The following is a 25,595-nucleotide window of genomic DNA, read 5'->3' on the forward strand; positions in this document are numbered from 1 at the left end:
GGGGGGGGGGGGGGGGGGGGGGGGGGGAGAACTAATATGAAAAAGATTCTGCTTGAACGAGATTTTATTTTTCTATTTCCAGCGTCCTGTTGTACAAGATTGCCATTGGCACAACAACATTGAAAGAGATTTGGCTGATCTTGATACTGCAGCAATTTCCCATGGTTCCTTCAAAGATCAACAGATTTGTCCTTTTAGCCATTCTGGTTAGTACTGTACCTGCACTTTCTCTAGCTTTAGGATTCCCAGGTTTGGTGTATAAGCTATGGAGTATAAAATTCCTGTAATGCATGACTTCCAAATTTTATAAATAGGGTCAGACAATTAGAATCTAATTAAGACAAAATCCAAAACTTGAGGCATACTGTTTTTATCTCAATGCTTGGACAGACATTTGAATGGAATAAGGAGGCTATTTTCAGGTTGCATTTTCTGACTTGCAGTCCATGCTGATAATGTTGTGGATGTTAGAGAACTTGGCCTCAGAGTAATCTAGTCCTCATATGACCATTCGATGATTGTTAATGTGTCTTCTTTTTCTTCTTATGTTCTTTTTTTTGTCATTTGAATGTGTCTCATTGTTGTAAAATTGACGAAAATTTATAATTCAAAGGCCTGAAATATACTACTCCGTACATTCTTAGGCATTTATAGATGTATATGAGAAACATACTTTCCCCACCAGTGGTTTTAGTAGTGGTAGTGGGTACAAAAATTATGAATTTTTAGATGTTCGTTTCATTCTGAAGTGCCTAGCTTACTGTTGGGTTCTTTATCTTTTCTTTAGATATTCAAATGCTGGGTTTTGCAGAAGGTTCAGACCAGAACTTTGTTGATGAAGGCCACAAAGAGAAGACAAGCAGCAAAAGGACAAATGCATCAATCAGAGAAATTTGCAACCATGACCAAGTAGAGATGCCAATATTCCCCTAATTTTCTTTAATGGCTTTGTTATTGGATTCCCATTTCTTATCCTCCTATATATGTCTCTTCAAGATTGTGCCATCTGGGAAGTTCAAAAATCCAGCAGCCTCCAGTTCTACTCTGGAAAGCTACGACCAAGCAAGTCATGAACACCTGCTCCTCGAGAACTATGAAAGTTTTGTTGGGCCTTGTACCAATGCGAAATACTTTTTGAATGGAAGCTGAGTTTTTGTCAATGGTGAGATGTGGTGGTTCAGAAACTGAAGCTGGGAAGCATATAGCTTTTGCTGTCAGCACCCGAAATTTCAAGCAAGAGAAAATAAAGGTGATATGCGGTTAGTGTTTGATCCTATGAGGACATGGATTGTTGCCACACTGGTTTTGCCTAATATAGAGCAGTCTTGGTCTGAATATAATTCCTTAATTTGATTAAACTTTGTACATAAGATGTAGATCCTAATTTCTATTCATAGAAGTAATACTGAAGACTGATTCCTCTGCCAGATTAGGCTTCTGTATGCCTGTATCATGTATGTATAAGGATTAAGTGGCTAATACTTTGCTACCTCAGTATCGTATCGTATTAACTTTTTGCTCGTCTGATGGTGTTGTTATTCGTAATGTTCACAGAGAGAGAGAGAGGTTGGTTGGTTTTAGAGACCATATGGTGTTGGTATGGCGCATAGGCATAGTTTTGTGGCAAAACTATTGGTAATATATCAAGCTTCCCCTCTTTAGATTGACAATACATCATAACTATCTGGCATCATAATGTGCTGATTGTGCTCGATCTATAATTTTTTTTTTTTTTAATGTGGTTATAGTAATATATAAACAAATAGATTATAGATGATTCTCTTTTTCGTTTAAAAACAGTTTTTTTTTCAGTTTTTTTTAAAAGGAAAATAAAATAAAAATCAATAAGAAAAATAAAAATATTACTATATTCGAGAGATAGAATAAATTAATTCTAAGCCACATAAGTTTGCACCTTTCCAATTCCATGAATTCATTCATGATAATGATGTTCACTTCACTACCTTATCCTTGAAGGTGGAAAAAGTGAATCTTTCATCCCTTTAGGTGGGGTGGGGAGGAGGGGGAGGGGGATTTGGGGGAAGCTAAGGAATGAAAAAAATATGGTTGGTGAAGGGTGTGGAATCTTTTCATTATCAACCGTATCTTTTAAAAATGTTATTGAATCTATTGATGTCTTAGTTTTTATAGAGTTGTATATTTTTTTTAAGATTGCACTCCAATTTCGAGAGTCCCTATTATATCATTCTTAGAGTTTTGATGAGAAAGAAATAATAAAATGTGGTTTAACGTTCTTTTTTCTTTCCAAAAAGGTTGAATCCCCAATCCATAGAAATGTATCTTTTTCTTCCTAAAAAAGTAGAATCCCCAACGCCAAAGCCCCCACGGTCCAGCCCGATAGAGCATTTGGAAAGATATGAACACAAAGACTAGGTATTTATTTATTGAGCGCAATGAGCCCCTCACTTTAAAAAATTACTCTTACACTGCCGGGAACAAGGAACCCCCTCACTTTGAGAGGTTGCTTTCACACTGTCGTAGAGTCCCTCTCATTTTAAGAGCTTACTTTCACACTATAGCGGAGAAGATCAGAGTCGATCATCCTTTTTCTCAAACCTCACCCATGTTACTTATGCGGTGAATGGCTGAATGCATCTTTTATTCATAATGTGTACACCATGGTTTATATGAAATAATGATTGTATATCATGAGGTGAGTGATGTGGAATTCCATATATGTCACCAATAAGATTTTAGTTAGTTGGAGTGGTATTGAGTGCACAGGTGTTGGCATGGCAGATACCCATGTGTACGTAGTCTATGAATTTGCTGCACATAAATGTAAGCTAAGCTCCTTGGATGGAGTGGTTGACACTTGTTGGTTACTGGATAACTCACAACACTCTTTGAAATCTTTGTGTGAAATTGTGAATCCTTCAAATCGCATCTTTCTTAATGCCACATATATATATAGTAGATGTTGATGTACACCCAACATTTCCCTTTTTCTTTTATTTATATGAATAAAAGACCATGTGCTTACTTGTTTTTCCATACTACTACCTACAAAAACTAAATTGGTCGCTGACACATGTAACATGTTACCATTATCAATAATAAGTTGATTTCTAATTCGAAAGAAGTGGTTGTTGGAGTGAAATATAATTTTTGTATCTAAAAGTTAATTACAAGTTTGATTCTTGTTAATACTTTTTTGATCGAGCTCGTCGCATGGTGTATACCTCCGGATAGTGATTGTATGATTTCTAATGAGTAGATCATGATATAGTTCTAAGTTGAGAGTATCTTTAGGAGTTGACAGAAAAAGGGATACTACTTACATACATTGAACTTCTAGTTAATGATTCAATGATAAATATTAGTTTCTCATACTATACCAAGTGTTGTAAAAATCGACTTAGGCGATCGCCTAAGCTGGCACCGACTATCATAAATATTAGTTTCTCATACTATACCCAATGTTGTAAAAATAGGCCTAGGCGATTTCTTAATCTTAGACGATTTTTGATCGGCTGACCGACTAGGTGCCAACTCGACCGAGTTGAGCGCCTAACTCGACGGATTTGTTTTCTTTGCCTAGTCGACTACTCCCTTTTTATATTTCTCCAGCCATGTACTCAACTAATCATAGGCGATTAGGCGCTCTAGGGCTAGCCCCCACGCCCGACTCAACTGAAGCCTAGACCTTTGTTCACTGCGCACAAGAAGGCCCCTCACCTTGAGAGGTTGCTCCTACACTGCCGCTGGTGAGATTCGATCCACGGTCTCTTCTCCCAAACTTCATCCTTGTGACCAACTAAGCTGCTCAAGCGGGCAAAAGATCTTATTCTTATTGTTATGGTAGTACGTTTAACTTGTTCCGAGTTATGAATTGCACCAAAAAGCACGCTTTTGATAAGTGTCAAAATTGAAACTTATCCAAATATGGAAAGTTATCACACTCAAATTTGAGGTTTGAAAATGGAAGAGTCGTGCCGTACTTGGGTGGCTGCTTGCTGCGACATTTAAACAGATAACTAGAAGACAAAGCTTTCATTAATGTAACACGACGTGACCCAAAATTATAAATTCCCTCCATTCTCTTCATGAAGTGATCGAGCAACACTCAATTACCATTATATTTCAATTCGTCCTTAACCATCTTCCAGAATGCCCTGCTCACTTTATATATACCTTAAATCCTCTCATCCATTCTTATTATTGCATTCCATGGAGATAGTATCATTATCATATATAGTATATATCTTCTTCTTTCTGATTATGGCAGCCCTGATTTTCTCATGGTACCTACCAGAAAAGCAACAAAGAAAACTAAAGCTGCCACCAGGTTCAATGGGATGGCCTTATATTGGAGAGACTATCTCTCTCTACTCTCAAGATCCCACTCTCTTCTTCTCTAATAAGCAAAAAAGGTTCTTTCATTTTCTAATGTCATCTCCACTCCCCCCAAGCTTTATTCATTGACTACTTTAATTTGCATGAAGGATATTGCATGTGTAATTTTTTTGATTCATGAGATAGCGTATAGTCGTCGTTTATTCGAAAGTGCACTATGGCTTGGGTGAAGTTAGCCTTGTGACCTTAGTCGGCAAAATAATAACTATGAGGTAAATCAGCTTAAGTTGTACATATATAGTTGATCGGCTCAAACTAATAAGGTTAATGTCGAACTTAGAACCGGCCTTATGATTATGAAGCTAATTGTCTTATCAACTTAGTTGGAATTACCCCTATATTATATTATGTGTACTTATTTTGAGTATATTTTGACAAAAACTATCATGTTAGATTGATCATATCACACTATCATACAATAATATTGAAATATATATATTGATACAATTCACATCAACTCCATCAGAAATATAAGTAGTGCTTAAGTTAGGATCGAATCTCCACCTAAGAAGAGCAGCAATACTTAGTTGGGTTACTTGTAAACGCCTACTCAACTTTCTAGAACTTGAGTGCCTAAGCGCCTATCGACTATCACTAAGGAAAATACTATATTGACTCCTATTCCATATGAAAAGATATAGCCTATCAATAATGCACATCACATCAAGAAGTAAAATTGAGAAAGTAAGATTAGGAGTATATGTAGTAAAATTCTATCATTAATTATAGACTTATAAGAAGGTATGTTTTAGCTAGATCTCATCCGGTTTCTAATAATGTTGGCATATATGTTGCTAACAGGTATGGGGATATATTCAAAACTCATATACTTGGATGCCCATGTGTTATGGTGGCTACCCCAGAGGCTGCACGTTATGTGCTGGTAACTCACTCTCACTTGTTCAAGCCTGCATACCCAAAGAGCAAAGAGCAGTTGCTTGGCCCTTCTGCGCTGTTTTTCCACCATGGAACCTACCATTCTCAGCTCAGGAAGTTGGTGCAAAGATCATTATCCACTCACGTGGTTTTACAACTTGTTCCTCGTATTGAAACCATCGTTGTTTCTTCCTTGGAATCATGGTCCAACAAGCACATCCTCAACACATTCCAGGAGATGAAAGAGGTTATATAATTAATTCATCACTTCCATAACTATCTATCTTTCAATTTTTTTGGCCCAGAGTTTCCACAGTCAGACACAGTAACTAATCCCCTCGGTGAATTGTGGATACCTCTATTGGATGAGACAGCTGACCTGGAGATTTAAGACTGTTCCATACACAAAACTGAAGATCTATCTTAATTTTCAAAGTGAAAAATGACAGTTTTGACTAATAAAGTAAAGAAACCTATAGTCATTACCATGTCTTAACAATTGTGACCCTACTCGACAAAAGAAAGTAACATAAGTTACCTATAATTGACCAACACACATTAAAAAGACAGCCTGATCAACCTATCTGGATTGGAGTTGCCCCTAGAAATATACCGAGTAACTTTTTTCTTTTATTTTAAGTGGATTCACTTTTTGTCCCGTAATTCTTCTCAAAATTTTTAATTCTACTAACTCCTTATATATATATATATATGGTGCAGTTCTCTTTTGAAGTGGGCATTCTTGCTATTTTTGGAAACCTGGAGAAGAAGTACAGGGAAGGGCTTATGGAGAATTACTGCATAGTAGATAAAGGATACAACTCTTTTCCCACAAACTTACCGGCATATAACAAAGCCATAATGGTAAACAACAACCTTAATCCCACTCCGCAATTTGCAACTATAATATATAAGTTCCTATCTCTCTCTCTCTTCATGGATGTATGAATTCTAACAGGCGAGGAAAAGGCTGAACAAAATTCTGAGTGAGATAATCTGTGAATGGAAGGAGAAGAGCATGTTGGGCAAGAATCTTTTAGGGCAACTTCTGAACTTCAAGAACGAGAAAGGTCAGCATTTGAGAGATGACCAAATCGCCGATAACATCATCGGAGTGCTTTTTGCTGCTCAGGGCACCACTGCCAGTGCTCTCACGTGGATTCTCAAGTATCTCCATGATGACCACAATCTTTTAGCAGCTGTTAAGGTATGTGATTGAAGCATGATTACACATTTATATTTATATATTATATGTCTGTCTCTTTTTTTTTTATCGGGTAATGCAAAGATCGAACTCATGACATTTGGTATGAGATTGATTCTGATATCAAATTGAAACATGTATTCCATTTACTAAAAGTCTAAGCTGATAGTTGAATTACACATTTATGTTTATATATTATATGCTCAACATAAAGAAATGGTCTTTTCAACGGCAGGAAGAGCAAAGGGTGATCTACAAATCAAACAGTGAAGGGAAACAACCTTTAACATGTACTCAAACAAGAAACATGCCCCTAACCTACTCGGTATATGCAAGGATTATTGTTGTCATCGTGACATATATATGATTTTGTAGAATTTTTTGATAAACTTTAAGGTTGCAGGTCATATTGGAGAGTTTGAGGTTGTCCAGCATTATATCTTTCACCTTCAGAGAAGCTATGGTAGATGTGCATTATGATGGTGAGATTGAGATGCAAAATTTTCAACTACTTAATTTAATCATGAGATGACTAAGCATTGAGTCACAAAAACACACACATATATACATACATGTGTTCCTGAGGCATAACTTAATAGTCGAAAGGTTAAATGTGAGTTTAGTGACTCAGAAAATATTCGGGTTCGAATTCTCAATAGGAGATGATCTCAACCTTAAGACAAAAAGCAAACACTGTACTCAGACGTTACGTCACTGAGACACATTTGCTATATGATTTACCTCCTCTCACCATTCTTCTTAGGACAGACAATTGAGGGGCCTCAAGTTTAGACTTTAAATCTATGTGTGTACATATTTATATTTATATTTATATGTATGTATGTATTGCAGGATATATTATCCCAAAAGGATGGAAGGTGATGCCACTGTTCAGAAACATTCATCATAATCCTGAACTTTTCACTGCTCCTCAGAATTTCAACCCATCCAGATTTCAGGTATGTAATGATTGATTTTGCTACTAATCATCATAATATATAAAAGGTAAATGTATATAGTTCACCTTTAATTAATATAAATTACGATTAAAACACTTTCTATGTAATAGCATGTAAATTATTCAGAGGATGTGATTAAAAAAGTGTTGATAAAAATAAAACTCCTAATCTTTATATAAAAGAGTCATTTTTAATTGACAAGACCAATCTTTTTGGACTTATTATTATTACTCTTTTTTTTTTTTTTTCATTGTTGGATGTTTGTAGGTTGCACCAAAAGCGAATACGTATATGCCATTTGGCAGTGGCGCACATGCTTGTCCAGGAAATGAGCTTGCCAAATTGGAGATGTTAATTATGATTCATCATTTAGTTATGGAATTTACGTAAGTACGATGTATTAATTGCGCACATAATATATAAGATTAAACTTTAAATTTGAGATATATAGAATACGTTCTTGAATTCTTAAATGTAAGCCGGGTAATATTTTGTGTTTGTACAACATGTTTTGCTCTTCCCAAATTTAATGTTTTCTTTTTTCTTTTGGACGTGAGAAAAATTCACAATCAAACTATTAGTTGAACGTTTAATGATTTTATTTGTAGGTGGGAAGCAATGAGTTCCCAAGATGTGGTCGAGTATAGCCCATTCCCAGTCCCTCATCAAGGATTTCCAGCCAAATATTGGAAAGAAACCAACACGGAGTAGTGGCCGTTATTACACTCCAAAGACTAGAGAGGTCACATATTACCGGAATAAGTTAATTCCCGCGACATAAATTGATTTTAATGTTAAAATTTCTCATTCTATCCTTTCCACCAATTCAACAAGAAAAATAAACTTATTATGGATGGATCACTTTATGGCTTTTGTTCAAACTATGTTAGCAGAAATTATTGTTTTTGCTTCTTTAAATATGTGTAAGTATTAATCATTTACAATGTTTTTTTTTTATATAAAATCTTTTTTTATATTTAATTAGATAAACGATTTGTTTTCAAAAAAAAAAAAAGATAAACGATTTTGAAATGTTGTATAAAGTTATAAATTTATGAAAATAAAAATCTTCAAAACTCGAAATTATTGACCTTTAAAATTTTCCGTGCAATATAGATGTAAACTAATATTAAAAAAAAAAAAAAGAAAAAGCGGAAAAGGGTCAAATAGACTTTTAAACTTTACACCAAAAGTCAATTAGGTATTTAAACTTTTAAAAAGTGTAGTTAAACCCTCAATCATGTTTTTTTGGTCAAATAAGTCAAGTTTACCGGTAACCAACTGATGGCTACTAGTGACGGCTTGGTCGTCGCCGATCGCCGGTAGTCGTCGTCGGATACAAATGACCTCCAATAACATGTTATTTACCTTTTTTTGAGCTTTATTATTTCAATTTGACACCTTTAAAAGCTTAATTATACTTTTTAAAAATTTAGATGTCTAATTGAGACTTTCACTATAAAATTTATAGACTTATTTAACCATTTTTCTCTTTAAAAAATTATTCATTAGTTACATTAATGAGAATTATTAGTGACATTGGCCGCCGCAAAGTATGCAAAATACGTGTAAATTACGTATAAAAAATTATATGAATGGCATATGACATCACAACATAGAAAAGCATGACTCACTGTTGTCGCTACTAACGTACACCCGTGCGTCATGGACGACCCCACTTTTTGAGAAAGGGAAGGAATGGGCTTTGACCCAATTTTGGATAAGGTCTGACCGGGTCAGCCCAACTTTCAAGCCGCCCTTTATTGATCTTTTTAAATAATAAAATAAAATTAAGCATATTTGGTGTGAAACTCAAAAGTTCACATTATACCCTCAGTTAGCCTAACATAACGTAATCACTTGCATCTTAAAGCTAATTTAGAATGATTTATTTTATAGAAATTATTGTTTGACTTATCAAATTCAATAATTATTTTTTATATCTTTAAAATTTCGCGTAAGTTTATGATTTAGAGAAAATTTATATACTAGGAAAACTAGACATAGTACATATGACTCTAATACAACAAACCCTGCTTTGGCACCATTAGCAATTGATCTCAATGACAGCCGATCTCAATTTTAAAAGACAACGTAACATTTAAGCTTGATAAAAAAAATATTGTATCGTATTTCATTAATAATCACTTGACATGTTTTTTAGTCCGTCAGAGAACACTAAGTCATTCAACTTAATGAGTGTTATCTTATGACTCGTAAACTAATACTCATATAAATACACCCTAACTTTTACTAATTATTTTGGACCACCTATTACAAGCTGAATCGGAACTTCATAATATACCTTCTTAAAACTAAGCTTATGATGATTTTACTTGTACTATACAACGAGCTTGAAAATAAAAAATGATTTTACATTTTCCTACTAAAAATAGTCTCAAATGTAAAATTTATTGTCTAATCGGTCCGATATGTTATTATTGTATTTAGTTCATTTTTCTTTCTATATTTAACTATTATATAAACTTGTAATGGACTCAATTAATTTTCAATTATGAATACGAAGTCAACGTCAACAATCAAAAAATAATTTTTGAAAAGTAATAATTTTCAGTAATTAATTTCAAATTAAATGGAATGATTAAAATCAGAGACTAATCGATAAGGAAGTGTTGGTCGGTTATCACTTATCAAACACCATTCAATCAATATCTGTCTAGTCCGTACTTTTTACTGGGTCCAAAAGAACAGTTCAATTAATTGGATTTTGAAGTGAAACAGACAAAAACGGGTTCGTACAGGAACTCGTAGCCGCTTCATACTCGGATGTCCCATTCAAAACAATAACGGCTTGTCTGGTTCCAGCTGTACAGCTCTGCTAAAACAGTGGAAGTATTATATACCGAGTATTTGTAAATACTTTGAAATTTTGTGTGTGTATATATATATATATAGGGAAGGGTTCAGGTGCAATTGTGCGATTGACGCATTTTAAGCATTAAAATAACAAATTTCAAGTACACAAATCACGCATCTAAGGTTTTAAAATGGTGCACCTTAAGTTAGCATTAAAATGACGCACCTCAAGTACACAAATCACGCACCTAATGTTTTAAAATGGTGCACTTTAAGTTTCAAAATTGACGCAACTCCTTAAGTTTCAAATTGACACACCAAACATACAAACCACGCACTTTAAAAAAGAAATACTCAAATTCACCAATTTTCATATGGGAGTACAACCCAGTGCCACTAGACCACAAAGTCTTGACGATTATGACTTGCTTCCTTTTATGTGTAATCTTTAAAATATTTGTTAATGTAATTAACTTTCTGTTACATTAAAAAAAAACAGTTTATGATTTAAAAAAAAACAAATTAAATATAATAAATTAAGTTGTGGGTTTTTCATATGGCTTCCTTTCAATAGATTTTGTAGGGATAGGAGATACACTGAGGATGGTTGGAAAGAGAGTTTTGTGCCTATTCACTGGAATTTTTTCTTTTTCAAGTTATTGAGTTTAATTATGTTAAGTTACATGATTCAATCTTATAATGGAGTAATCAAATTTGAGAGAACTCTTAAACTAATAAAATTTAAATTCATAAAGAATTACGATTTTTTTAAAAAAAGCATGCTAGACTCACCTCCTTATTCACTGTATTTTTTATTTTTTATTGCTTGACTTAGAAATACCTTTTATACCAGACTATTAATATATTTAATTTAATGGGCTATTTTAACATAATAACATCAATTAGGGATGTTTGGTGTTTATTTTTTGGTCCCACAACTATAACACAATTTTCATATTTGGTCCATGACTATTAATTTTTTCATATTTAGTCCAATAATTTTTATATTCTCGTCACATTTAGTCACTCCGACCTAATTTACGATTACCAGTGACTAAAATTTAGACAAGTGACTTATTTTGAAAGACAAAATTATTATTTCTAATCACCTCACCAAGAAGTTAAAAGAAAAAATAATAATAATTTTGTCCTTTAAAATAAGTCACCGATGATCAGAAATTAAGTCAGAGAGACCAAATGTTACATAAATTTAAAAATAGTAAGATTAAATGTGAAAATGATACCATCTTTCTTGAATCAAATGTGAAAAATCTCAAGATGCTAGCAAGTAAAAAATGTGGAAAAATAATCATTTTTCTATAAAATAAAATTAGGCAGGTAGAATATTATAAAAAAAAAAAAATTAATATGCGAAGCATTGTTGAATAAGTGAATAACCGTCCACAAATTCATAGAATGAAGAGCGAAGAGGAGAACCGTGTAGGAGAGATTCTATGACGTTGACGTCGTACTTCTCATCATCGAACTGGCTGGCTGAATGGACCCCACAAGAATCGCCCCGAAGGAGATCAGTCGGGCCCACCGGCCACAAGACAATACATAACCTGAAAAAGTGAAAGAATCGGAATTGGAACGTGCCAACAAGGCAACATACAAAACTTTTGCCTTGAGATGCCAGATCACACCCCGTGTAGATTATGTGTTTTGACTGTATGAGCTGTCAATCCACGTCATCCTCTCCCCCCTATATATCCTAACCGCCATTGACCGCTGTCGAAAATCGCCAAACTCTCCAGAGCTCCAAGAGATATAGAAGTGAAGATTGAAGTGAAAGATTTTGTGGTTCACCGGCGAGGATGAATAGGATAGGCCGGAGACTTAAACAGGAACGAAGCTCCGGCGATCAAGGTCACCGGCCGCCGGCGAGGCTCACCGGCGATCAGGAATTCTCCGTCATGGTCTCGGCATTGAAGAACGTGATAAGCGGGAACGCAGTGACAGCCGAGGAGAATGTGGATTTGTTTTCGTCGTTTGAGTTTCTCGCCGCCGCAACCGCCGGAGATTCATCGACAAGAGCCGCCGCGGAGTTGCCGCCTTTTTTGAGCGTCCCAGAAGGTAACACGTGTCAATTCTGCGGGATATCCGGGTGCCTAGGCTGCAATTTCTTCGGGCCCACCGAGGCGGGGGAGGATAAGAAAAACAACAAAAATGTGGCGAAGAAAAAGAAGAATTTCAGAGGCGTGAGGCAGAGGCCGTGGGGAAAATGGGCGGCGGAGATACGGGACCCACACAAGGCGGCGCGTGTGTGGCTAGGAACATTCAACACCGCGGAGGAGGCGGCGCGTGCTTACGATAAAAAGGCTATCGAGTTCAGAGGTCCAAGAGCGAAGCTCAATTTCCCATTCGCCGATTACACATCGTCAAATCCTCATCAACTGCTGCAACGCTCGGCTTCGACTCCTTCGTCTCATCTTCGCCGGCCAATGCCGCCGCCGCAACAGCAGCAAGAAATCAGCGTTAAAATGAGCAATTTGGCGGCGAAAATGGAGGTGGGCACGAGCAGCAATGATAACGAACTGTGGAAATTCGGGGAAGACGAGGTTCAAGACTGTTGGACGATGATGATGGATTTCAATGGCGATTCTTCCGATTCCGCCGGCGGTTACGTTCAACCGTCGGATCATCAATCTTGCTAGCTACATTACCTGCATATATTATATTGCAGAAATAATATTTATCCACAAATTTAAGCTAGTTAATTCCTAGGAAAAAATCGTTTTAATATATTCGACGAATAATTTATATATGTAAATCAGAGTTTGCCATAATAAGTAAATATATAAAAATAAAAAATTTGAGAAACAACTATCTGTCACATCTTAGTTGATATAGACTTGACAATAGGTACTTCCTTTTCTTTTTAATACAAACTAATTGTAGCCTCTAGTTTCTCTCAGCCAAAAGTCACTAAAGGATGAGTCAGGATATAAATACCTAGTTGTTATACTGTGGATTGTAGTTCACAATGAATTGTGAATCAAGGTCACAAAACGACGTCGTTTTAATAAGTGAGAGAAACGATTCCGATAAATCTTTGTAACTGATACTACAGTTATACTGCAATTGTGTGGAGGTCGTTTCATCCGTCTGAAACTGCAGTTGTGTTGAATTGATATTGCATTTGTGTTAAAAGAAAATTGCAGTTGCGCGGAACAGAGGCTGTTTCATCCGTCTGTTTTTACTAACCAAAACGACATCGTTTTGTCACTTGGACCACAATGCTTGGTGGACCGCGGTCCACAGTAAAATTTGTGGTAAATACCAGTAGCATGAATATAATAATTTTTTAGTCAGTCCTCCACCTTGGACTCTTGGAGACTGCTTTCTTTATGTTTTAGAAAACTAACTTGGAATTAGAATCTCTGGTTTGAGGGATCTACTCACTATATTTCGTACGAGTCTAAAGTTGGTAGTTTGAGTTTTATAAATATCTTATAAAAAAACTTGTAATGGACATGTTCTTCTTCACTCCCAAAAGCACTAATAACATCTTATTTTTTGAGTAGTTTTAAAATTCTCACTTTATTTTTTTGACCGATTTTGTTAGTCAGTTGTTGATGCCTAGGTCGTAAAATTAGTCATACTAAATTTGAATAATGCGTTTTTTCTGGGTGATGAGTAAAATTTGAAACTGTTACACTCTTGTGAAGTAAATTATTTTTGTGTCATGGATTTGACTTTTATGATGTTTGCAGGCATGAATAATGTGTTTTGGGCCTATTGGGTGGAACCAAAGCATATTCCTAAGAAGCACGTAATGTAGCATGATAGCGTATCCACGCCTAGGAAGCATGCTAAATAATGAAATGGTTGGCGAAGAATAACACGTGGATAATTCCATGAAGCAATCAATGCACAACATTTATCACGTGCTACAAAAAAAAGAGTAGTATTTTAGTGAAACTTTAGATTAAAGAAATGGCAAAGAATAAAGATGCGATTCAGAATCAAATATAATTAACGACTCACTGAGTTAGCCATTGATAAAGGACGAGTTGCCGAAACGCGAAAGATATTTGATGTGTTGGTTTGGACGAGTGAGGGGCAGCTAAGTGACTCAGTGGAGAATAACCGGGTCATTACTCGGTGTTGTTGACAGCCGCAACGCGTACGGCAACATATTACAAAGATTCCAGACAAGATTAGATTCCTCGTATATCATGTCTGATCCAGTCATCCCCTTGCCTTCGCATTTTTATCGAATATTTCCAATCACCAAATAATAATAATAATAATAATAATAATAATAATAATAATAATAATTGTTATTATTATTATTACAAAAACAATTTAAAATATCTAATAATTTATAGAAATTTCCTTGATCTTAATATTATTGTGGATGACCATTTTTGTCTTTTAAGTCAACAAAATCTTTAAAATATCATTAAATATAAAGACATTTCTATCTTTTTATACATATTGAAAAAAATAACTGAAGCCCTAAATACCATTGTATTTTATGGAATTTAAACAGTGTTGTGGATGGAGAATCAAGAGGCACATTATGCTGTGGACCCAGGTCCACCTTGCAAGGTGGACCTGGGTCCAAAACTACGTCGTTTTTGTCTTCTTTTTTTTTTTTAATTAGTAAACATATTGCTGAATATAAAGTTGTCCAAAAATGTGTGAATGTAGAGGTTTCAAAGTGTGAATGTAGAGTATAGAAATCGTGAATGTAGATTTATGATTGTGTGAATGTAGAGTTGCCCAGAAATGTGTGAAGGTAGAGGTTTCAAATTGTGAATATGGAGTATAGAAATCGTGAATGTAGAGTTATGCATGTGTGAATATGTAATAGAGTTAAGAAGTTCTAGCAACTTGTAGCCCTGTAATGTGTGAATGTGGAGTTCTCAAGTTGTGAATGTGGAGTATAGGACCTGTGAATATAGAGTTTTGAATGTGTGAATGTGGAGTTTACAAATTGTGAATGTAGAGTATAGTGTATGTGAATGTATAGTATAGTTACTAAACATATAATCTTGTAATGTGTGAATGTAGAGTTTACAAATTGTGAATGTAGAGTATAGTAGTGTATGTGAATGTAGAGTATAGTGTGTGTGAATGTAGACCCAGGTCCACGGCATAACAACCCAGAACCAAGAGTAGTCCTACCACAATAATACTAGGACTAAAGACGGGTGTTCTGAAAAAAAAATTAAAGGTGAATTGTTAGCCACCTTCAAATGTAGGACTAAAAATGAAATCAACTCTTCTTATTTAAGCTAAATTGATTAATATTTGAGGGAGGCAAATATATAAGATAAGAAAGTAGTACACCTCTTAATTCATTGTATTAGGATTTAGCTAGGAAGCTAGATAGGAAGGAATTGAAGCAATGGTGGTAATATTTCATCAAGAAATGGAGCTTTATTCATGGACAGCCTTTGACGTGTACATTACCTGGTGGTTTCTCACCTCTATGTCCTCAGACAAACCTCCCCACCTCTCCCATTGCCGTCTCTCAATCCTTCCATTCCCAACCATGGCGGCCATCTCCACCTCCCTCTCTTTCTGCCTCATTTTCTTCCCCCTAACAATCCTTGCCCAGACCGCCGAAATCCCTAAAGGTAATCCAGAATCAATTTTTTTTCCTGAATATTGCTGACTCTATTACAATGCAGAATTTAATTTAATTTACAGAGAAATGTAAAAATTTTATGTCTAGGTTTCTTTTTGAACTGCGGCGGAAACGAGGAGGTGGAACAGAAGTCCCTCACGTTCGTCCCAGACGACCCGTACATTTCCGTCGGAAACAAATCCGTCGTGAAACAGCCCAACATCCTTCTAACGTTAACCACAGTCCGCTATTTCCCCAGCAGCAAGGCCAAGAAATATTGTTACAGTTTGCCGGTGGCTAAGGGGAAAAAGCTGCTGCTGAAGACGGTTTATTATTACGGCGGGTTTGACGGCGGGAAGGAGCCGCCGGTGTTCGATCAGATCATCGACGGGACTAAATGGTTTGTGATTGACACCAAGGCGGATTACGCGAAGGGTCTCAGCTCCTACTATGAAGCCATTGTTATGGCGCATGGAATGGAGCTAACGCTCTGTCTTGCTAGGAATGAACATACGGGGAATTCCAGCCCTTTCATTTCCGCCATTGAAGCTTCTTATCTTGAAGACACCATTTACAATTCCACTGATTTGCACAAATATGGATTGATCAACCTGGGCAGACACAATTTTGGGTCTGATTTAGATATGATTGGGTATAGTAATTTTAATTTAATTAGTCCTTTAATTATACTCATATCATGCATCTGGTGCTTGACTAGCTTTATAATATAAAATTTTGAGTTAATTTCATTTTTTGTCTTAGATTTATAGGTAACAGTCCACTTTTAGTCCCTTTTTATCTGAACGTCCTCATTTGGTCTTAGTATTATTGTTGCATGACTATTTTTTATTCATCGTCAAGAAAATAATTGAAATGATGTTAAATACAAAGACATTTTGATTTTTTAATATATAAAGTAGGTTGACCCGCTATAATTTTTTATGTATATTTTTTTTTTAAAAAAAATCAAAATTGAAGACTGAAATTGTAGTGTATTTGACGAAAATTAAACTGGTTTGTTGATGGAAAACAAAAAATGGTCATGCCACAATAATACTAAGATAAAAAAATAGATGTTTCGAAAAAAAATGACTAAAAATAGACTGTCACATATAAATGTAGGAACAAAAATGAAATTAACTCTAAAATTTTCATCCAGTACAATGAAATTCAAAGTTTGTTTAGGTTTTGTCCATATATGCACAATTAAAGGACTAAATATGTTATTTTCTTACCCTTGGTCCAAATCTAATACTGTTTATGTTTGCATAATTAAAGAAATAAATATATTATTTTTATGTTTATCCGTAATCTACCACCCAAAAATCAACTAATCTTGAAAACTCTGCTTCAATAGTTTTCCAGATGATCCATACAACAGACTCTGGATTCCATTCCTGGACCATAACCCATCAGTGCTAAGCCACTCCCACGTATCGCCGGCGGTGTTTTGGAACAGGCCGCCGAAGGAAGTGTTCACGACGGCGGTGACAACAAGCAGAGGGAAAACGCTGACGCTCCACTGGCCGCCGTTTTCGCTCCCCAATACTTACTACTACATCGTTCTTTACTTCCAGGACAACCGGACGCCCAGCCCTTATAGCTGGCGGACATTTGACGTCAAGATTAACGGAAAGACGTTTTACAGCAAGCTGAACGTGACCACAGACGGCGTCAGTGTTTACTCTCCGGCTTGGCCGCTTTCTGGGAATACAGAGATTTCTCTGATTCCGGCTCAAGGTGTTCCGGTCGGGCCTGTGATTAACGCCGGAGAAATCTTTCAGCTTTTTCCGTTGGGGGGAAAGACGCTCACAAGAGATGGTAAAACTTTTTTTTTTTTTTTTTGCAACCCAATTAAGTTGATATAACCACATAGTCTCAGTGATTTATTGACTTTCTTGATTTAAACTGATTAACATTAGACAATGTAAGATGATTTACTTCCTTGCTGTCCTTTGCTCTTTAAGATCACAAGGTCCGATTTACGTCACACCCTTAAATAGTGATTGCATGCTTTTTTTCATTACTAAAACACCCTTGAGTAGTGGTTGCATATTTCATTAGTTACTAAAAAAACTGGTTTTGTAGAGTTTTTTTTTTTTTTTAAACAACCACTTAAGATGGTCTAATCACAAAATTCTAAGTTCAACTACGGTGAGAGTATCTTATTGGCATCCTTGGTTTGAGCTGTTTAACAATGGACAATTTAGCCTAATTTACTTCATTGTGAATTAGGGTTACAAAACAAGATTTACCCAGTACACACCTTCTAGTAGTAGTTACAGGTTTCTATAGTTTCCAAAAAACTGGTGTTTTTTTTTTTTAAATGTTTATGTGTGGTAAAAGTTATAATTGTGCTTATATATAGTGATTGTTTGCTGAGTACTTACAGTGGCGGCGTTGGAGGATTTGCAGAAGAGCATGAAGAACACGCCTGAGGATTGGAATGGGGATCCATGCCAGCCAAAGGATAATGGATGGACAGGAATCACATGTAATAAAGGGAAATCATTCAGAGTTGTGTCTCTGTGAGTTACCCAGCCACTTTCACTATTACATCAGTAATCATCAAGGGTTTTTTTAGGACATAGTTATAGATGGATTACCTTGCCGTGCTCCCCGGCTTCCTCGATTGGTCTAGAGCTAGAATACAAAATATTCTCGTGTATAAATAGTGACTGTACTATTCATACATTCCAAACAAGCAATTCAATCCACCTCGAGAATTGTGAAATTTTGAGAAAGTATACGTTTATTTTCTATAGTTGTAATATCACTCTGGCCTTTAGCGCCGCCAAGAAATACAACTTCTGCTATTGCTGCTATTGCTATTACTATTGTTTCATTATCTCTTTAGTTACTGTTCTATTGGATCTTGAGGCCTAGTATTCCCTGGCAATCAAACATTTTGCTTACATTTTGAGAAATTCTTTGAAGGAACTTGACTGGTATAGGGCTGAGTGGAACACTACCTCCAAGCATATCCAAATTGACTGCACTTTCCCATATGTAAGTAGTCATTTCTGTTCTAAAAAAGCAGAATATGTTGGGAAAAAAAAAACATCTTTTATAGGATTTTGTAAGAATTGAGAATGACTGATATACAGTTGGCTAGGAGACAACAAACTCTCTGGTAAATTGCCTGATTTGAGCCAATTGAAGGGCCTGAAATCTCTGTAAGCTCTCGTTTCAACCCGGTTTATCAGTTATAACTTCTCGGTTTTTGCACAATCTGATTGGTTTATACCATCTGGAAAAAAGGCATTTGGAGAACAATCAGTTTGAAGGAGCAATCCCTAAGGGTCTAGGCCAACTACCAAAACTCACTGAAGTGTGAGTTTGTTTCTCTGATGGCATCAAGAAAAGTTCTATTCAGTGATTTCAGTCCTAATTGTGTTTCTAATGACTCGTTTTGTTTCGACAGGTTTCTGCAGAACAACAACCTAAATGGTCAAGTCCCAGAGGGGCTAAAGAACAGAAAGAACATAAACCTCCAGTATGAGAATCTTTGTCTGCTGACAACATTGCTAGTGCTGTTAAGATCCCCTTTCTGACTCTTTCTGTTGCAGGGTTTGAGGGGAGTTGTCGGCCGATGAAAGGAGTTGGAAGAGCTGAAGCAATGAGATTATAAGCTAGCAACAATGGATGTCAAGAAAGGGAGAGATGGAGATGGATGTTGGATTGCCAATTTGAAGAACATATGGAAAACCTGAGTGTCTAAAGTAATGATCTTCAGTGGAAAATGTACTTTAAGGTCCTGTGTGAACAGAGCCATAACATAGTGAAGGAGTTTGTTTATACATTCAGAAGTTCAATTTGCAAATTTCAATGCCATGTTCCTCAAAGCAATCCTATGCAGGATCTTATTCATCAGAAAGGGAATCTGTAATATAATCCAAGTTTTAACATAGTCCACCTTACACGTTTCGACCATTCTTTGATAACCACATTATATAAACTCAAGTGGATGTTAGCTAACTTTTCAATTATCACAAGTCACAATACATGGGAAAAGACCCAATCTTCATTTATTTATATTATCATCTTCTCCAATCTCCATGTCACAGAACCAAGCCATTCTAGAGAACCCATGGTTCCAAATAAGCCCATCTATTATCACTAGTTAGTCACTGCTCACAAAATTGGGTATTTCAAGAAAAATGGAGAATCAAGTTTAGTTTAACTCCTCATATATGTAGGTTTCTTGAATTGAGACACAAGAAAAGACTATGATAGGTACTCAAACCAAAAAGTAACAAGTGTTGCCTTATATTACAGGCTGATGATAGCTCTCACTCCAGCTAAAATTACATCATTACAACTTAATTTGGGAATTTGTTAAAAAGTTAAAATGGTTTTCCAGCTGGCTTGCAGCCAACTCAAATGAGTAATCACAGTTTGACACTTGGAAGAGGCTGCCCTACACTCCCAAAGAATTAGTTTGCAGAGTGTTATGCAACAGTGAAAATTAGCCACATAGTTCAAAGGTAAGTTTTTAACTACTGAATACATATAATGAAGAGATCAGTTCAGAAACTATTCCTTTTTTTTTTTTCTATTATGTATTTATTTCTTAACAAGTATAATGTTTTTTGTTATTAGGCATGCATTTGATATTGAATATTTGGTGCAATGGTAACAAGAAATGATGAAACAGATAAGATTATAAGCAGCCAATTAGAGGCTGTGTAATAAGCTTCAAAGTAATCGCTTCTCCATAAAAATTAAAGGATTTGCTTCTATTTGACCTATATAGGTTCCCAAATACATATTCAAGTTTTATATCCCACGGTAACCACTAACATGACAATTTATAAACTTGTTTTAAATTGATTAATTGGTCGAACTGTGTTTAAATTTATATTTATAGGTGTTTGTGCAACCTGGGAATTCCAACTCGAGAGTGGGAGTGTGGGGTGTGGGGTGTGGGCACACAGTAAAGTGGAACTAAGAGTATCCACATTAGTAGTTTTTACATGGTTTTGAGAGTATATTTGCCAACATAGAGGAGAGAGAGAGAGGGGAGAAAGAGAATGTGGGAGCTCCTCTTACAAAATGGAGGTTTTTTGTGGGTCTCACGGAGCAGTGAAAAAAGAATTGGACATAGAGCAGTGCGCGTTTTGCACACAAGGGCACCCAGCCAGGCGCGTGCAATTCGCGTCAGCATTTTTTTTTCTCCTCTCTTTCTTACATAGCACCTCAAAAATAACCCCAAAAGCTCACTATTGAAGATGTCCTAAATGAAACTAGAATTAGATATTATAGTGAGTGGTAAATATAAATAATTAGTATGCACGTGGCGTAGTAGCTGGTACTGGTAGCTAGGTAGGCTACTAACAACTAACAATCCGAAAACAGCACTGAAATCCACTGTAGAGAACAATGAAAGTACGCTCCCACTGGGCATCATAATCAGTGTAACAGTGTACGCTCATCATAAATGTATAATTTTAATAAAATTTCACTATACAAATAAGAACATCCGTTATAAAAAGAACAGTGACTTTTTTTAGAAAAAATAAGAATAATTAAATCTTTACTTTTTTTTAATTTTAAATTTATAATACAAACGCTTAGTATATTTTGTTGTTTGTGTTGCTTTTGAAAAATAAAAATATTTCTAAAGTATTTTCGCCTTTCTACAAAATAAATTTTAAAAATAAAAAATAAAAAAATGCTTGGAGTATGCAACATTCTCCTTTATTTCATTGTTCTAAGCAATAGTGTCAGATCCAAAGTGCACAGGAGTCGAGTTACTCTCATCTCCCAACCCTCTATAGTTAGTATACCTATGCATGAATAAGTACACAGCACAGAAGTAGTAATATAAATAATGAAACATTCCGTATGCTTTGAAAACTTATTAGAGTTTATTTTAGAGGGATAAATGTCATAAAAGGTCACCTCTTTTGATGGAAGACTTGTATCAAATATAAAAGACAAAATGTCAACTCGAATTTGAAATAGTCAACGAAGATCAAAAGTGTATCTCATATGAAATTTCTTGTCGCAGTATTATTTGTATGCTATATATGTAATTGAGCTGGAAACCCACCGATCCACAGCCTGATTGGATGAATTCTATTGTCGGGCATGCAGGAGGGGCCTACGGACGAATAGCACATGCGTTTGCTAACACACACTTTCCAATTCCCGCCTATCCGTTTCTTGTTCATTCCATCTCTTTGTTGGATGGAAACTTGAAAAAGGTAAAAGCCTCTTTCACAGGTACACCACACAGATCACCAAAACCCACTTTCTTCACCCCTTTTTGAGTGATGAAAATGAAAAGTAGTTTGCTTTTAAGGTCCCTATCTATCTTTCGACTAGCCTCTTGGGCCAGAAGAAAAAAGAAAAGAAAAGATACGGCTTTCCAGGTTTATAATAATACCAGCACCCTCATAGACAGCTTGATTAGTCACAGTAATAAAATTTGAAAAGAACCAGAAATTGAGTTTCACTATTAACGGTATGGAAACAACTTTTCAAAGTCAGGAAGACTCCATGCTTTGCAGTAAACAAATGTCTACATGATATTTTGTCGGGTGGGGCCTTGGAATTGGAGATTTAACCTTGGGAAGAAAATAATACCCACTAGCACCCATACTCCAACAAAATCAACGTAACTTTCAAATCACAGCAATAATTGAAGTGCAATCAATCTTTTCACAACTTCAGCTTATAATCAGTGGAAGCTTCTCAAATCTCAATATGATTTATAGGCTTAGATCAAAGATCTGAACCCACGCAACAGGCTTGCTTGCGTAAAAGTGGGATAGAGTTGGAATGCATGTACACATGCATTACATAATCTAGCTTGGCAGCTTATTATAATTCAGGTAAAACAGTGCGTAAATAAAAGGGAAAAAAAAAGAAGGAAAAACCAGCAATTATAGTGTGACCGTACCATGTATTATTTGAGTGGTTCTATTATTAGGTGGGTCTGTGACTATCTGAGACGAAAGGTAAATATGGAGAGCAATGCGGATCGTGTTATCGTTTAGACTGACATCAAGCCCGGCCTCATCATCACAATTTTTCCATAGTTTTATGGCTTCAAGCGAACCCACTGGTAGCGCCCCTCCAATGGCACATCCTTCACAATATCGTAGTTGTACCTGCATTGAGAAGGACAACGATCACCAGTAGTTCTACAACGGCAATATTATACCAATATCAAAAAACCAAAATGAAATAAATTTCATATGAGATAAAGATATCTAGATTGATTACCTAAGTCAATTTAAAAAATTAAAAAATTTCGCTTAATTTGAGGTGATGTATCTTGATTGAATGATCCGGTTTTACATTTCTTAATTTCATTGTTAATCAATCAAAATATGTGAAATTTAATTTGCTTTGCCAATTATTTCAAACATTTTTTTAAAATTTTAGTTTCCTTTTTTGTTTCCTTTTCAAGGTAGTGCAGTACTGAAGGTGAAGCTGAAACGATAAGATAGATGATAGAACATGTGTAATGATAATAATTCTGATCGTGCGCACTCGCCGTCGCAGCTTTTTATCACTTACTTTTCCGCGAATCTTTTCTGCACGTACTTTTCCGACGCGGAGAAGAACTCCTCGATCTCTGCAGCTGATGGCGTCTTCGCGGCATCAGGTTTCCGACGAGAATCCGCCTCCGGTGACTTCTTTTTGGCTGTCGATGATGAGGACTCCATTTCTGCTATTGAATCTCCGCAAAGCTCGCTTGATGGAGGAGTCTCTCGACTACAAAAAAATAACAATAATTACTTCTCCATTTTATATGAGAAATTCAGATATTCTGAGAATATAAAATGCTAATGGCTTTTAAGTTTATCATCTCAAACTATAAAACATACATGCTCTAGTTTCATGAAAAAATGAAGAGACGCTGTGATGAAAAATCAGAGAGAGGAGATAGATGCATGAGTTTATAATATAAAAAATAGATATACATACCTGATTCCGTTGTTCATAGAACCTGAATTGTCAGTTACGAACTCTTCATAATCCTGAAATTCAAAATTTAAAACGAGAATTAATATCTAGCAATCAAAACGTGATGAGAAACTGCTGAAATTTGAAACAACAACGAGCTGAAAAGTAAATGCAAACATAAATGCTGAAGTTTCACCTTCTTCGCCTTCAGATCTATGCTTCTCAAATCCTCCTTAACGGACTCGCTCGATTCGCAACTCGAACATTTCGACGTTACAGCTTCACAAACAACCGCCGCAGTGGTGGCCGCCTGAGAAACCGAATTATCCGACGCAACCTCATCATCTCCATCATTACCGCATTGAGAACTGACCTTCCTTCGTTTGCTCGACGGGCAGCACAGCGAAACCTCCGGAGCTCTCGACTTCAAACCAACTCGATTCCCGCCTACTACGACCTCCGTCACCGCTTCCGCCGCGGTCTCCCCCATTCCGTCAGGTCTTCTCAGGTACTCTTTCATCTCTGATCTCTACAGTCGTCTATGTGCGTGGATGCATACTGACACACACGTATGTATATATACACATATACATGCAGTTAATGAGTGAAAAGTGAAGGAGAGAAGAGCATTGTGAGCTTAAGGCCAGGGGGGGATGATCTGAGGAAAACGGGAATGTAATTAGAGAGAAGTGTGATCGGAGGGCGGAGATTAAGAGAGGCCGTTAGTGTTTGGATCGGAGCAGTTCTATTCTGGGGGTGGTTCGAAATGTGGTCCATGCTCCGTTACGGTGACATAGGCACATGGGAATGCCGTTAGCAAAGATAGATCTTGCTGTCATGCCAATATCATTACCATTCAGGTGACTACGCCGTGAAGTTGTAGGAGGTAAGAATTTAAATCAATTTCTACTTTTAGAAATCTATATTTTATTTTCTTATTAAATTTTTGTGACCCCTTTCAAAATATATATTAGATTGTTCTCTTTTCTTTTTTTAACTCACAAGGTGTTTTTTGTCTTTCTCCGTCTGTTTAATTATCTAGATCCACCCGATTAATGCCCAAGGAGAATTGGATCGGATTGTTCCTTTATAAGGTAAAAATAATTGAAAACACTAATTATCATCTTTATAGAAAGTTTAAAGTTAAATATAGTTTTATAAGGTTCTGCCAAATATGTTTGATAGGCAATGAGTTTGGTTTTGGTCCTTTTTGGACCTGATAAGAAAAATGAGCTTGTTCTCGATGGGCTAAAAGTAGGTGGGTATAGTGTAATAAAGTGATCGGATAAATGGACATCTATGGATCATTTGGAGGACAAATTGCAAGTGGCAATCAATAAGGTGTGAGTATTTGCCAGAGCGGTGAGACAAGTCATGTATTGTTGAACACGGGATAAATCCTTTAATTTACTTCAATTGTGTGTAATAACTTGCGACAGGTTTGAACAAGAACATTCAAATACGAGAATCATATTTTGCTAGGAAACTAGAACAATTTTGAAAAGTAACTTGAAAATATATTAAGGCAAGCTTGGTATGAATTGAAAATATATATAAAAAAGATTATATGTCGTGTTTAATCAACATTATTGCCTTAAAAGTGATTTTCAGAGACGTTGCAGTCTGTGGTTTCCGGCAAGCTTTCTACAGGTAACACAAATTATAGCCATAGAAACATTGTTTGAGCCCTAAGACCCCGAGAAAAATGGGAAGTGGGTCTGAATGTATGAACAAAATGTTTCCACACCTCGCATGCATGCGAATCAAGCTGAGCGAGCGAGCGGGCGCGACATGGCGCACTAACTAGCTTAGGTTATCTAAGTTAGCTTAGTCACTACTGTTGAAACCGAACTTGTAACTT

General features: G+C 36.0%; 5 protein-coding genes across 6 annotated transcripts in view; 4 read left to right on the forward strand and 1 right to left on the reverse strand.

Annotated features, from left to right (window-relative positions):
* Positions 1 to 1,520, forward strand: part of LOC116031839 (cold-regulated protein 28) — a 5,195-nt gene extending 3,675 nt beyond the window's left edge. The window contains exons 3-5 of one of the 2 annotated variants that reach the window (XM_031274154.1): positions 83 to 206; positions 812 to 909; positions 997 to 1,520. In XM_031274154.1, coding sequence (XP_031130014.1) covers positions 83 to 206; positions 812 to 909; positions 997 to 1,149 — 375 coding nt within the window. In that variant the 3' untranslated portion in view covers positions 1,150 to 1,520. Of the gene's footprint in view, positions 1 to 82; positions 207 to 787; positions 910 to 996 lie in introns of both variants that reach the window. The other variant, XM_031274153.1, reaches the window with a different exon arrangement.
* A 2,572-nt stretch (positions 1,521 to 4,092) lies between these two features.
* LOC116031598 (abscisic acid 8'-hydroxylase 4-like) lies at positions 4,093 to 8,329 on the forward strand. Its single transcript, XM_031273836.1, has 9 exons — positions 4,093 to 4,394; positions 5,179 to 5,500; positions 5,974 to 6,117; positions 6,212 to 6,460; positions 6,693 to 6,782; positions 6,861 to 6,939; positions 7,310 to 7,416; positions 7,684 to 7,802; positions 8,025 to 8,329. The coding sequence occupies exons 1-9, from the start codon at positions 4,132 to 4,134 to the stop codon at positions 8,125 to 8,127; spliced, it is 1,476 nt and encodes a 491-aa protein (XP_031129696.1). The 5' UTR covers positions 4,093 to 4,131; the 3' UTR covers positions 8,128 to 8,329.
* A 3,660-nt stretch (positions 8,330 to 11,989) lies between these two features.
* LOC116031599 (ethylene-responsive transcription factor ERF109-like) lies at positions 11,990 to 13,136 on the forward strand. Its single transcript, XM_031273837.1, has one exon. The coding sequence runs from the start codon at positions 12,051 to 12,053 to the stop codon at positions 12,888 to 12,890; it is 840 nt and encodes a 279-aa protein (XP_031129697.1). The 5' UTR covers positions 11,990 to 12,050; the 3' UTR covers positions 12,891 to 13,136.
* Positions 13,137 to 15,518: 2,382 nt separating this feature from the next.
* LOC116033534 (putative leucine-rich repeat receptor-like serine/threonine-protein kinase At2g14440) lies at positions 15,519 to 19,691 on the forward strand. Its single transcript, XM_031276280.1, has 9 exons — positions 15,519 to 15,824; positions 15,923 to 16,466; positions 17,172 to 17,635; positions 18,207 to 18,342; positions 18,752 to 18,823; positions 18,922 to 18,990; positions 19,076 to 19,147; positions 19,239 to 19,310; positions 19,384 to 19,691. Exons 1-9 carry the CDS (start codon positions 15,593 to 15,595, stop codon positions 19,388 to 19,390), a joined length of 1,668 nt encoding a protein of 555 aa, XP_031132140.1. The 5' UTR covers positions 15,519 to 15,592; the 3' UTR covers positions 19,391 to 19,691.
* Positions 19,692 to 22,253: 2,562 nt separating this feature from the next.
* LOC116032945 (cyclin-dependent kinase inhibitor 7-like) lies at positions 22,254 to 24,442 on the reverse strand. Its single transcript, XM_031275695.1, has 4 exons — positions 23,931 to 24,442; positions 23,756 to 23,808; positions 23,345 to 23,542; positions 22,254 to 22,932 (listed from the first exon to the last, which is right to left on the reverse strand). Exons 1-4 carry the CDS (start codon positions 24,252 to 24,254, stop codon positions 22,863 to 22,865), a joined length of 645 nt encoding a protein of 214 aa, XP_031131555.1. The 5' UTR covers positions 24,255 to 24,442; the 3' UTR covers positions 22,254 to 22,862.
* Between the last annotated feature and the right edge of the window lie 1,153 nt (positions 24,443 to 25,595).

This window comes from Ipomoea triloba, chromosome 10 (assembly GCF_003576645.1).
Source record: "Ipomoea triloba cultivar NCNSP0323 chromosome 10, ASM357664v1".
NCBI classification, from domain to species: domain Eukaryota; kingdom Viridiplantae; phylum Streptophyta; class Magnoliopsida; order Solanales; family Convolvulaceae; genus Ipomoea; species Ipomoea triloba.